General features: G+C 41.6%; 1 protein-coding gene across 6 annotated transcripts; it reads right to left on the bottom strand.

The window, feature by feature from the left end:
* Positions 1-316: 316 nt before the first annotated feature.
* Positions 317-12,245, bottom strand: ncoa5 (nuclear receptor coactivator 5). 6 transcript variants are annotated; one of them, XM_049591476.1, is made up of 12 exons: positions 12,106-12,245; positions 10,444-10,503; positions 8,488-8,761; positions 8,169-8,276; positions 6,903-6,966; positions 4,275-4,613; positions 4,069-4,190; positions 3,765-3,900; positions 3,399-3,601; positions 3,068-3,272; positions 2,784-2,875; positions 317-1,370 (listed from the first exon to the last, which is right to left on the bottom strand). In XM_049591476.1, the coding sequence occupies exons 3-12, from the start codon at positions 8,654-8,656 to the stop codon at positions 805-807; spliced, it is 2,004 nt and encodes a 667-aa protein (XP_049447433.1). In that variant the 5' UTR covers positions 8,657-8,761; positions 10,444-10,503; positions 12,106-12,245; the 3' UTR covers positions 317-804. The 6 variants fall into 6 exon arrangements, with proteins under 6 accessions (XP_049447433.1, XP_049447451.1, XP_049447461.1 ...); XM_049591494.1 differs by having other exon boundaries at positions 3,399-3,598; XM_049591504.1 differs by having other exon boundaries at positions 3,765-3,897.
* Positions 12,246-13,154: the final 909 nt, after the last annotated feature.

Genomic DNA, 13,154 nt, shown 5'->3' with positions numbered 1-13,154 from the left:
TAAAGCCGTAGTGTGTTCCTTTCAGTTCTGTGGGAGTGTGTATGTGTGTACATGTGCACTTGTAACTGCTGGGGGCGGGGGTGGGAGGGGGCTACGTGTAAATAAATCAAATACAGTTAGTGTGGAGGTGTTTTTTTTGTGTCAGTGTAAGTTAAATATTCTAAAATTTAAAAAAACAAACATGTATTATTCTCTATTGTGTTTCATGGTACATTAAAAAAAGAGGAAAAAGTAGTTTTATCTTACATTTCAAATGCTTATATCTCTATGGCTTCTGGCGATACCCGTTCCATTTTATAGATTTGTCAGCACAAAATGCAATAAACCAATACCATTTTATTACAGCAATTGTGTCTGGAGTTTTTAATCATGTTGTTTTGACAATGCAATTGATACAAATTAAAAAGACACTATGCAACACTATAAAACACAATGATTCATGGTTGGAAAAAAAAAACGTCGAGTCCATCGTAAACCAAAACAGACTGTATTTGACACATGCAACTGTCTCATAGTTCAACATGTAAGAAGACTGAATATTGATCTTCTGGCTAACAATTGAAGATGCAGACCATTAGGTAGACTGGTCGAGTCATCAAAGTAAATTTAATTAATTTGATCAACTGAACACGACACTCTGAATAAAAAATAAAATAAAAAGATTAAAAGTTTTTACAAAACATCCAACCACACAATCTACCTATACACAGCTGGTAAATCACTGCACAGAGAACTGAGTGTCTACTTGTCTCACAGGGAGAGTGGACCTCACATTAGGAGAAGAAATTAATTCACTACAACCTTTTAGTAATGTCGGGGATACATGGACATAGGTGGGACCTGGCCCATGCTTGGTGCAGGCCTGGGGGGTGCCTGCTGAGATTGTGCCGAGCCCACCAGGTGGTTGAGAGACGGTCCACTCTGAATGAGGGTGTCCAGAGCTTTCTGTACACTCGGGTTGTCAAAATTGATACCTGAAGCAGAGCTGGGGGGTCTCTGACCACCTGGTGCACCTGGCATGCGGCCCGGCGGGGGGCCATAGCCCTGGGCTGCAGCTGAGGCAGGTAAGGGTGGGCGGGTTGGGTTTTGGGAGCTGGGTGGCATAAGGGAGGCGTAGCCCTGCGTCTGGGAGGCGGAGGGTGGGCCAGCAGTGCCTGCTGACGCCCCGGTGCCACTGTTGAACAGGCTGAGGATTTTAGCCTGCAGCTCCTGCTGATGGCTGGGGTTTGCGCCGCCGCTTGCAGCAGACGAGAGGCCAAGGTGGCTGCTCTGTGGGGCTGAGAGTGAAGAATGGGACGGAGGAGGAAGTCCTGCAGCAGAGGGTGCAACTTCATGGTGCACTGCTGTAGTTGCTGAGACATGGACTGCAGCTGTAGGGCGACGGATTCAGTTAGAATGATGCTCTGCAAACTACAGTGTTTAACATGCAAACTTGTTTTTCAACAGAGAAAATGAAGCAGTATTTCCTTTACAATCCTACTTTACAAGATCACTGAGGGGTAAGTTTACTTTATTAAAAAAAAAAAAAGCTATGCTCAGAAATGTACACCAAAAAGATTTTGGTTGCTGTAATAGTTCTTCCTCCCTAGCCTGACTTGACCAGACCAAATCTCCAATGCAAGTTTGTCTGAAACCTCTCAGTTCATTTTTACTTTCAACAGCTGTAGATCAAAATGCCTCTGGATGCAATTGGATACACCTACAACTACTCACAGCAATGAAACGTGACACAGCACTCAGAGATGGCTGAATATGAATAGACTGCAGGGTACAGAGATGAGCTGTGATGGTGCAGCATCAATATGTCTGTGGTGCCATTTTGCCATCACAATTTGAAAGAAGTGCTTCAACAGAAGTTCCAGTTCAGCCGCAGCCATTTTGGCTGTTTACGGAAATACCTCAATGGTGTACCTTTTTACTAAGCTAGGTTTGTGTGTCACGAGTGCGAGGGTGCATGAGCTATGAATGACATCAATGCATCTTTTGCGTTAAGTGCAAAGGCTCTGAGTCGTCAGTCATCATCTGAAACATGCCCCATATTAGAAAAAACAGTTGTTATTTCCTGGAAATCTGTTTGAATAGAACAGGACAGACGAATTTGGGTTTCGTAGGATAGCAAAGTCATGACCTGCCTTACTCTGCCTATCCAATCTCACTCCTCTGGCTAGAACCTAACTAACCCAACCAACAAAGGCAGTGAGTACTAGCCAATCATAGGTACAGTAGGGCAGGTCGAGCCTTCGCTACCCCAGGAAATGCAAATCGGCTGACAGGAGGGGAATGAGACGTAACGTCCAGAGCAAATATAACATGAGTTTGCAGATTTGTCTGGTTCCCAGGCTTCTTTCTTGCAATACTGGCTGAGATTTTTCTTTTAAACAATTCCAATGTGGTGATGTGCGACTAAATCTACAGTCTTCATTCTGTTTATAAATGTATTGTGAAATTGAGCTACAATTAACAAGGCTTCAGAAATCTGAGTTACAGGAATTTAATATGTTTCTTCTGTCTTTTTAGTGAAAAATTCCACAAGTTTACACACACCGTTTCCCTGCTAAGCTGCATCAGAGGACTAGTGACTAAGAGGGAATTTTAAACTGAAAAGGTGAACATTGGAAAATACTTGATTTGTCTGACTCAGAGTGCTAAAGCCTTACAATAACTACAGCAGGGCCAGTATGAACAGGATGGATTACAGGCCCCAGTTTCTCTTTTTGATGTTATGCTAGCATTGTTTTAACAACAGACGTGAACAAATGTGAACCTATTCTTTCTCCTCTTACCTGCGAGAGGGTCTGCAGTGTTCCGCAGCAGCCGGGCTCTTTTGTCCTTCAGGTACGCAATGAGACCATCCAGTTCCTCTGGGGTTACAAATCTACCCGGCAACCACACAGAGAAAAAAGTCATTATTCCAAGCGTAGAGACTTAAAACAATGCATGAGAAACTAAAAGTAGACCTACAACATGTAAACTATACATTGCATTAAATTCTACGTTCTTCAAAGCTCCAATTTAATTTCATTGTTCATTCAAGACGTTACACAACACAAGATATTAAAGCAGATACCTGTTTTCAGACAGGAGTGTGATGGCGGTGAGCACAGAAATAGGATGGCTCTCTCTGTCAGCCTCCCTGAGTAACACGTCGTCCGCCATCTTGGCAGCCTTTCTGGCAATCTCCTCACGTTCTTTTTCACGGTTTTCAACTTTGTAGGCGTCATAATTGTGGGCAACCAGCATCATGGCGTCCTGCATCGGCATGTTTCGGTGCTCTACAGCAAAACAGAACATAATGTCAGTATGTAAAACATCAAAGATAGACACCTTAGAAATGCTGATCTCTTCGCTTGTAGAGTAAATGCACCAACCAACAGGTGCATACTGTCATATCGCGTTACCTTGCGGTGTGCCGAACAAAATGTTGACAGTGCAGGACCGGTGGACCTGGTGCTGCTGGGTAATGATGATGGCGAAAGGAGTGCGGGCTCGGCCTACATCCTCCAGAGCCTGGGTTAGTGACACCTCTGTGTTGAGGAAGATCAGATCCACCACCATGCCCAAATCACGAACCTTCCGCCCGACCGTCTCCGCATACTCCCTACAGTTGTTTTTGAAGCACAAGTACACACGGGCAGACGCACACACACACAAAGACGCACAAAGGAGCAGTATGAAATGAAAATGCCACGTACTGGTCGAAAATTTACAGAGAGGTTTCAAGATCAAGATCTGGGTTTCCTTTGAATGTCAGAAAGTGGACATACTTTTGCGCCTTGTTGACGACAATCACAGAGCAGTCTACAGGACGGTCCGTGTCGTAGCGCCGCTGGAGTTCTTCATAGTACTGTCGATACAGTTCATTACGCCGACGTTCTTCAGGTCGAGCACGATCATCTGCTGCTGAAGGTTGGAGGGGAGTGGAAAATTTAATGTCAGTGAAATTTTCAGCAAACAAAACCTCTGTCAGACAATTCCTGGTTCAACTCTGTCACACTACGAATACTGCCGCTGTGCAAACTTCTTACAATAAAATGTGCATTGTGCACGTACGCTGTGTAGTATACATACCCTCTGGCTCACGCCGTCCGTTCCAGGGGTCTCTGTAAGCGTCTCTGAAGGGTTCATCCTTCCTCCGGTAATACTCGTCTGCACCACTGCTACTGCGGAAGTATCGGTCATAGTCTTCTCTGCTGTATGGAAACATTTCAGGTTCAGAGATATTGCAACCGCTTAATGCTGGACTTCTAATCAGTGGACTGAGTGTCAGTACTCACCTGTATGGGGGATCTCGCGGGTCTGGCCCTCTGGGGTCTGAGCCTCTGGGGTCCGGGCCTCTGGGGTCCAGGCTTCTGGGATCTGGGCCCCTGGGATCCGGGCCCCTGGGATCTGGGCCTCTGGGGTCTTTGTCTCTGCTCTCTGAGCTACGGTACCGGTAATCATGGTCACGACCCGGCCTTGAATCCCTCCCATCACGGCTGTCCCGGGACTCGCGCCCATCACGTGCATCACGGCTTTCCCGAGATTCACGGCTGTCCCGAGTATCACGGGCATAGAGGGGTGAGCGTGACCGAGGCCGGGGATCTTTGCTGTCCCCATAACTTCCATACTGGGCCCTGAGAGAGAAGTCATCAATTAGTGCAAGGACAAGCAAGAGTTTAGGCTGCCTATGAAATACTAGAAAGGGTAATGGGAACTTCTGTCCACATCTCATGAGGACAGGGCTACAGTTGGTGTTGTATAATTAATCAAATGAATCTGTATTTATTCAACATGAAGAGATGGAATACATTTATTCGCAGAACTGAAGCAGAGTCACGGACAGCAGCTTTCATGTTCGCAAAGGCAGCTAGCTCAATTTCGATCCAGGAGGTGATTCCGCTTTGAGTCCTCTCAACAACGGTCTTTTGGAAATGTCCAGCGATCCATGTACGCAACAATATCGATTTGTCAACCATTTGATGTTTATTGAAGATTGACCCCAGCTAAAAAAAATACACAAGTACCCTCGCTGTTTAACCTTTTCGAACGAGGTGGTTTCTTTTGCACTATTAGCACAATTTGCTTGTGAAGATTTGCGATTCGTTTTTCAGAAAGCCACATTCCCATACTGCAAGTATAGGGTTAGAAAAATGCTAAAGGCAAAAGGCATGTATTTGCTTGAAATGTTCAAGAAAATAAATTAAAATGGAAAAGTAAAAGTTATTAATCTCGCCTTTGATAATTTTCAATTCATTTTCAGGAGGAAAATATTCTGAATTGTACAGAAAACAAATCAAGCTGTCCAAAACTTTGACAAGAGTTAACTAGGAGTTCCTAAAAATGTGCCCAAGGTGTAAACAAGTGGCAGTTTGAACCTTTCATGTTAAGAAAAGGTGAATAGGTGCTCACTCTTCTGTTGGAGTTGGATACTTGGATACTGCCATTATTTACCAAGGGCCCTGACAAACCAAGACAATGGTCAGCCATTGGTGAACGTCTCTCGCCTTAGTTTTGCAGTGTCCTGCACCATTTGCACCAGTCGGCCCGTCTGCTGTGTGTTTTGGCTGATTCAGTGTGTTGTATCAGTGTCTGAGACAGCAGAGTCTGACGGTAAGAAAAGTCACGCCAATTGGCAGTTCAGCTCAGTGGACGAGAAGTGAAATGCAAGCGAAAGCAAATAAACACCTAAAGTCAAGAAGACGCAAGTTAAAATTTTTAGCCCTCAAGCTCTTTTGTAGAAACAGTTCACAATTGTTTGTTATTATTCGCTAGGCACAGTTAATATAATTTCCTCTTTTCACATCAGGTTGTTTATGTGCTAGTTGCCTAACTACAATCTTGAATCCGTCCCGTCAGTCTTCTGAACGACGAATACAGACTACTGCCACCTACTGGTATGGAGTTATTTCCTTGCACACAAGCGCAGAACGAACGTGCTTGTTGCCGTTGGCTGTAGTCTTTGCGGCGTGTTCAAGCGCAACTTTTTTGCCGAAACACAGGTGACGTGAGGCAATGCGACGCTGGCCTTCGATGCCACTAGTTCATTGATGTCAGGTTGGTGTGTCTAGGTTTTAAAGATGCTCTCCCACAGCTATTCACTTTAGTAGAATTTAAACAAAGGCAATGGACATCTCAGCAGTTTTAGGTGGTTTTCTTAGAATGTGCGTCTTTGCTTAAACCCTCAAAATTTGTCGTGTTTCGTGTCCATGATGTTCAACTCTCAAGTGAGGCACAGTTGTACGTTTAAAAGTGGAAAGATAAAACAAACCAAAGGATTCCTTTTACCACATTTCCTTGAGAAAACTGAGCATCACAACAGTTTAAATTTACAATATGCAACTTGGTCATTAAATTAAGCATTATTTACCTTGGTCTGTGATACTGTGTGTGTGAAAGCCTGACCCCGCACCCAAATCTCCCTGAAATAATCTTCTCAGTGTGTGCCATGTTTTATTGCATGTACTGAATCATCTGTTATGAACGAGCATCAGTCTGTTCCTAAGACCACAGTTTTCTTACGATTAAAGGCCAAGCACCTGCTGAACAGATAGTGGCAGGGTGGGGCTAGCATTGTGTTTCCTCAGCTGGAAAGTGGCATATTCTAGCGATAAGATGAAATGTGGAAGAAAACTACACTACGAACACAAGCGGTTAAAAGCCATAAGGCAAGAATCTTTGAGACAAAGACACTTTAAATTACATTCATATGGCTATTTTCTTTATTTCAACACATCTGGAAATTTTAATTTAGGGTGAAATATTGACTGTCCCATGAACCATCACAAACGCATCTAAAAGGTACGGCGGATTCCATTAAGAGGACTTCACCACTGGTGGAAATGTCAGTTGAGGATAAAGTTATACGCTTTACAGGCACCTCAGATGTGATGGTAGTTCTTCATACCCATTTCACGTTACTTTACCTTCGTGGAGGGCTCTGCTGGGATTGAGGTTTAGCTTGCCGTCGCTCCACTGCCATATTTACATCTGAAAATAAATCAATCCAAACGTTGAACACAACAGTGACATGTAAATCAGCTTATGCTTTCACGCAGAACGGAGTGGCCGCGTCAACACTTCCACGATCCAAATGAAATTGAGCTCCGATATCCAAGCTTGAAAAATCCAAACTGGACGAGAGTCAAAATGCAGAAAATCGGATCGAATTGAGTTTAGGATGAAAAAGAAATGAAGGGAGTCCTTTTCTACCTTTAAAAAATTGGCTTAACACAAGCAAAGCTTGAAATTTGGCCTTCAGAAACTCCCAAAACCACAATTGCTCATCTTTGGTGACACATTTAAATCAACGCTGAAGAAAATTCCGACAGTGTTGAAAATAAAACAAGAGATTTCAGAGATTCAGGCTTTGCCAGAATTTAATAATGCACTTGTTTATTTGTTTTGTATGTCAATGATGTAACAAATCTACAAAAAGGAAAGTTGAAGTAGAAAAATCAGAAGAATTAAACCTTCATTTTCATAGTTGTAGGTCGAATCATACATCCTACATTTTGAGAGGTTAGATGTGGACAAGCATTGGGCTCCACTTTTATCAGTTGTTATGGGCATTTCATTTACTGGATGCAGCATTTCACATCATTAAAACTGAGTTTAAAGGAAAAGATCACTTTAGGCTTTTTCTTCCTCACTAAATAAAATGGAGGATATCTCAGCTTTCATACAAAACCTTTATCACAGAAAGTGTTAATCCTTAAGATTGCTTCTTTGCTTCTTTGTCTTTGCCGGCATTTTTATTAGCTGCGACCAGCAGCAGGTCTATAGCGCGCTCTGTCGATTGACTGGTTGGTCAGTCGGTGAGTCCACAAAAATTTACCCGCCCTTTGGCAACCACACTTTTCCCCTTTGGAAGCTGAAATTTGGCATGGAGGTCAAGTGTGTGTGTATGTGCCTTTGTCTTCATGCCAATTGACTACAAGGGGGTGCTGCAATGGGTTGACGCTTGTGCCTGTGTGGTCGCAGCTAGTATAAATTTGTGCTTGTTAATCACCAAATCCACAAAAGCAGATTATCTTCAGGATTAACAGTTAAATCTTCATGCCCAGTCATCAAAGGTTTCCACACAAAAACTTAACCATACTCTGATTAACTTGGGTTTTGTTGTTCATTGTACACCAATAAAAACGTTCCTTTCTAGCCAAACAATCATACCCACTGCAGCTGGGGCTTACCTATTTTATAACCTTTATATATTCGACCCTTTTGGGCCGCCTTTGCAGCTTCGGCTTCCTCAACACGTTCAAATTGTACAAATCCAAACCCACGAAACATGGACACGCCTGGAAGAGGAACATTTTAAGTGGCACAGACTTAGGATCATTTTGAGGAACATTTTGAATACCGGTCTACCCACTTTAAAAAATGATCAGTAGGGACACCATTACGAATTTTACATACTTGCAATTCATGAATAAACACGACTCATGATGCTTAACGCTAATGGACATTTCAAATTATTGCCATGAATTTAACTTAGTGTGTTTTACTGACCAAGTATCTTCCCATATGGGCTGAACATGTCTTCCAAATCCTTCTTTTCCATGTCGGAGGTTGGCAAATTCCCAACAAAAATGCGCCTCTCCAAATCTCTCGGATCGCTACTGCTGCAGGAGCGTGAAAAACGCCCCGGTGATGGGCTGCGGCTTCTTCTGCGAGACATGACTTGATCCAAAGGCTTTACTGGTTTCTTTCTTCTTAGGTCTCAAATGCTTGAAAATATTCGGTTCGATCGCTAATGACCGCCTTTAAATTGTCATCCACAATCCTGAAACATGTCAGTGAGTTAAGAGATCAAATTCCTTGGGAAAGATGAAAAGTTTTAGCAGAGCAAAAGTTGCAGATCAAAATCACATCAAAGTTCAGACAATGGAAATGCTGTGGAAAATTCATTTTTAAATGCAGCAAATATTCAAATTTGGAACAAATCGTGCTGGTTAAAGTGCGAATTAGTCGGAAACCTTGTGTTAAAAAAATCTGAATGCATCCTGCATTTTTCTGGCACTCACTTGCACAGCAGGATATTAGATCAACGCCGCACTGGACGTTTTCATTTGAGTGAGCTAGCTTTGAGTTATTGCACAAAGCCAGCAGTGGGACATCGGTGTATAATTAATGTACGTTATTGAACGCAAATGTAAATCTGTCACGCAAATTCGGTGATCCATTGGACTTCCATCCCGATTATCCCTCCAGCAGGGATGTGAAAGCCTTACCTAACTAGCCTGCAATTTCACTTCACCCACTGTGGTTTGGCAACGTCTTTTGCTTGACACAAACATCATTTCATGAAGGAACGCAGATAAACCGTTTCTGCACCTGATCAAATGTACACTTGCTGAACTTACAGCACACTTTTCTCCCCCCACCAGTGTGGCTGCTCTGGACTCCCACACTAATATCTTGTAGTGAGAACGGAGAATGAAAGATGCCATCTGGCTTTATAAAGCAAGAGATGCGAGGCAATGTGTTGGAAAAGAAAATGAAGTCAACAGAAGCCTGAAGTGATTTTCTTTATAAGAACTTTGTCCGACGGGTGTATCCTGTATTAATGGCAAGCCGTTAGAGACTGTTCAATGATATAAACTGGCTACCATGACATTACATCAAATGTGCCATGACTCTGTGCCGCCATGTCATTTTATGCTAAAATAAGCCATTTGAAGACAAGCTGCATGTCAAAACCGTTGAAGAATGGCTTTAAGTTGGTTGTGAAAAACACATTTCACGGTATGCAATGTGAAGCCATGAACATTTCACGCAAATCAAAAATCGCAACGTAATCCTGTAGTGGCGCCAGCTGTCAAATACCGAGCGAACGTCAACTCTCCAGCATGATGAAGCTCCGCCTCGCAATATAAAAATGGACTCTTGGCGATAAATTGTCACGATCCCAGAATCAGACGTTCAAAATGTTCCATGACTTAAGTTTAGAGTCGCATCGCCCATCCCAACTTTGTCTCTCTGTAAAACTGTTAAGCAATGCAGCTCACAGCGTTTCAGTTCATTTTTGTTGGGGAAAATTTCCCACAGTTAGGTCGTCATGATTTCACTAAAAAGCAGTGCAGACAAATCTCAAACAGAGTTTCCAACAAATCAAAAGCAGCATTTATTCAAATCATCCTCTTCTCGTGAAATGGTAAAAATATCTTGAGGAAAATCGGACTGATGAAATTAAACCACAGGCTTATGATCACCTTGAAAATACCAAAATACAAATGTCTGCTTTTGTTCAAAGAAACTTAAGTCTCGAGGATAAGCTGATGTCTTTAAGTGGCCAACGTGGCACAATTTAATATGATTTCAGCAAGAGACAATCTCTACATGTTTTCAGTCCCAACACACATACATTACAAACTGAAATTAGAAAGTGAAAGTATTTGTGTTAAATTACATGCATGGCTGGGAATAAAACAAAATACTTTTTTAGAGGAGCAACCCTTTACCTACCTTAACTTAAACCTGGATACACTGGAGTCTACAGCCACTTAATTCAAAAACCTCAACTGTCTGAAAAGGAGAGAAAAAAAATCAATAACTTAACACGTTTTTATAAATACAACACTTCAAATGCACTACACATTGGTTCCCAAACTGGGGGTCCCAACTCCGACTTGGGGAAGCCAAAGCTTCACTGGGGTCAAGAGGCTTTCTTGATTTTACGGTGTAAGAAAACATAAAATATATACATACAGTAGGCCTACTACATCTTTCATTTTTAAAGATTATTATTCAAGATACAAACTTTAAACAATCTTACAGGATATGGGCACAGTGAAGACCTAAACACAAGCTGTATTCACGGAGCCTTTAATCTGGTAAATAGCCTCATCCTGCTTTAGAAAAGTACACACCTTAAACAATGAAAAAGCTAATTGCACAATAGCTTAAAGTCAGGGAGAAGAAAACACATTTCTAAGAACACAGCCTTTGGTATACGTATGATTTTTTAAAAACATGCATGCATACTACAGAGTTTCGCCAAAAAAACAAAACAAAACAAAAAACCGTTTCTAAAAATCAGGAAACTCGTCTCCAACATAATATTCAAAGAAAAGATATCAGCTCAAAATTCAAACTGCTTTTGCAAGTTTTGGATTCACTATTTGGGTTAATTGTACAATGTATCAGTTGGTCTGTACTGTTACTGTTATGCACGGAAAATAATGATATATCTACAAAATGTCTCTTAGTCAATGATCACCAGTTTACTCAATGACAGAAAAGGGGTTGGAAATCACTACACTGATAATGGTCTCTGAAGGTAATAATGAAAGCCAAGTTCATTTTAAGACGTGTATATAATCAGCAAGTTTTGGAAAATCACAAATGGGTTTTCATAATAAAAACGCTGTTAAATTTAGGCATGAAAGAAGAACAAATATTTTTGTACACACTAACTGTGTTCCCATATATTATTTACAGGGAACGCACAATGGTTTAAATGGATTCCAAAATGGCTACCTAGCTATCAGTTATCTATCCATCCATCCAACAGCTGACTGTTGTGACTTTGTACTCTCAGGATATAATGTTCCCCGGATTACGGACCCTCTGTATTTATGCAATATGTGACAGACTTCCAGTAGAATAGAAACTATCCGCAAACATATAGTAATATAGGACTAGTAAGAACATTCTTACTAAACACGGTTGTCACGAATTTAATTCGTACGCACATTTAATAATCAGTACTTGGGTATAGTTTTAAACAGTGTTTGATTGTTTGCTTTAGCGGTGCGCGTCCCCGCGAGGTGCCTGTTGCACTCGGCGGACAGGCCGGACACCGGTCGCGCTGCAAATGGCCGCGCCGCACGCTACAGCAACGATTCGTGGGAACATATTGTTGCTAGCTAGATTGTTTTTGTTGTTAAAAATCGTATTTATATCGCTGCACTTTCACACCGCCATATATCTATGTACCAATAGTTAACATACTATGCGGTTGCGATGTGCTCGTAGCGAGGTTAGCAAACGATAGCTACTTCTCGTTAGCTTAGCTAGCACACGGCTAGCTTCGCAGTTAACAGTTAAATGAGCAGCTGCCTTACGGTATATATTTTCACTGCACATGCCGTTTTATTAAAGGCAGTAAAGCAACTATTCACTCACCTTCAAAGTGAATTTTATCTCCGTGTACAAACTCTCAAGGCCACGAAAAGGTCCTGGCGATTACGCTTGCTTTCCACAAAGCCGCTTGTCTTCTTCGACTTCATTTACGGCAAAGGGATCTGATTTACGGCAGTCTTCTTCTTCTACGGTCACGGCTACTATTGAACGACATCGCCCCCTACTGACTTGTAAAATCTACTGCTTTGTGTGGACCTGGAATTAATTTGTCCACAAATTTCTCAAGTATCATGGCTTGTCAAAAAAAATAAATACAAAAATAATAATAATCCATGATGTAGTTTTTGCTACAAGTATTATGCATTTCTGCTTTTCAGTATTTATGCAAACATTAGTAGTAACTGATACACACGTTTATACATCCACACAGAAAATATGATAGATACGCCTTTATTGATCCTCAGTGGGGTAATTTGGTTGTTGCAGCAGTACAAAGACAGGAAATAATGAAGCATATGTAGTATATTAAGATAATATAGTATAATAACATAATATGGTACATTAAGATATAGTAGAGGATATTAGACATACTACAAGGTGAAGGACAGTGATTTACCATAAAATGATATATAGTACAGTACAACAACTATAATAAATAGTGAGCAGCAATATAACATTGCATATAGTATAACTTAGTGTAGGATATAACATAATATGTCATACGGTATTAAGACAGGCAGGCATTTACTGGACACAATGGAGAAATAATTTATTTTAAGGCATAATAAGAATAATAAGCTTCTTCCTCGTTTATCTGTTTGTCCATATGAAGTTGTTGAGAAAATTATTTAAGCTTGTGTCTCCCTGAACCAACACAGAATTACATGTCAAGCTTATACTGACTATGGGGCCACTTGTGCCTCGCATTAATGACACTAGTAACTGCTGTGTCACCACACAGGGAACATTTATGCCAATGTTGGGTTGTAAACAAGCTGTCCGTACAGTGTGTGCCTGTTTCTCTGCAGCAGCATCCTGCTCAGGTTGTTTGTTCTTTTTCTTCAGGCATCTTGGCACTGTTGGTTCTGTGT

This window comes from Epinephelus fuscoguttatus, linkage group LG1 (genome assembly GCF_011397635.1).
Source record: "Epinephelus fuscoguttatus linkage group LG1, E.fuscoguttatus.final_Chr_v1".
In the NCBI taxonomy this organism is placed as follows: domain Eukaryota; kingdom Metazoa; phylum Chordata; class Actinopteri; order Perciformes; family Serranidae; genus Epinephelus; species Epinephelus fuscoguttatus.
This window is presented reverse-complemented; position numbering and strand designations above follow the sequence as displayed.

What these genes read in the sequence shown, in the direction of transcription:
- ncoa5 (XM_049591476.1), bottom strand. Translation starts at nt 8,656, where the DNA reads ATGTCTCGCAGAAGAAGCCGCAGCCCATCACCGGGGCGTTTTTCACGC. An exon ending in ACACTCCTGTCTGAAAACAG is followed by an intron (nt 2,876 to 3,067) that starts GTATCTGCTTTA and finishes GTTGCCGGGTAG; the next exon opens with ATTTGTAACCCCAGAGGAAC. An exon ending in CACTGCAGACCCTCTCGCAG is followed by an intron (nt 1,371 to 2,783) that starts GTAAGAGGAGAA and finishes GTCGCCCTACAG; the next exon opens with CTGCAGTCCATGTCTCAGCA.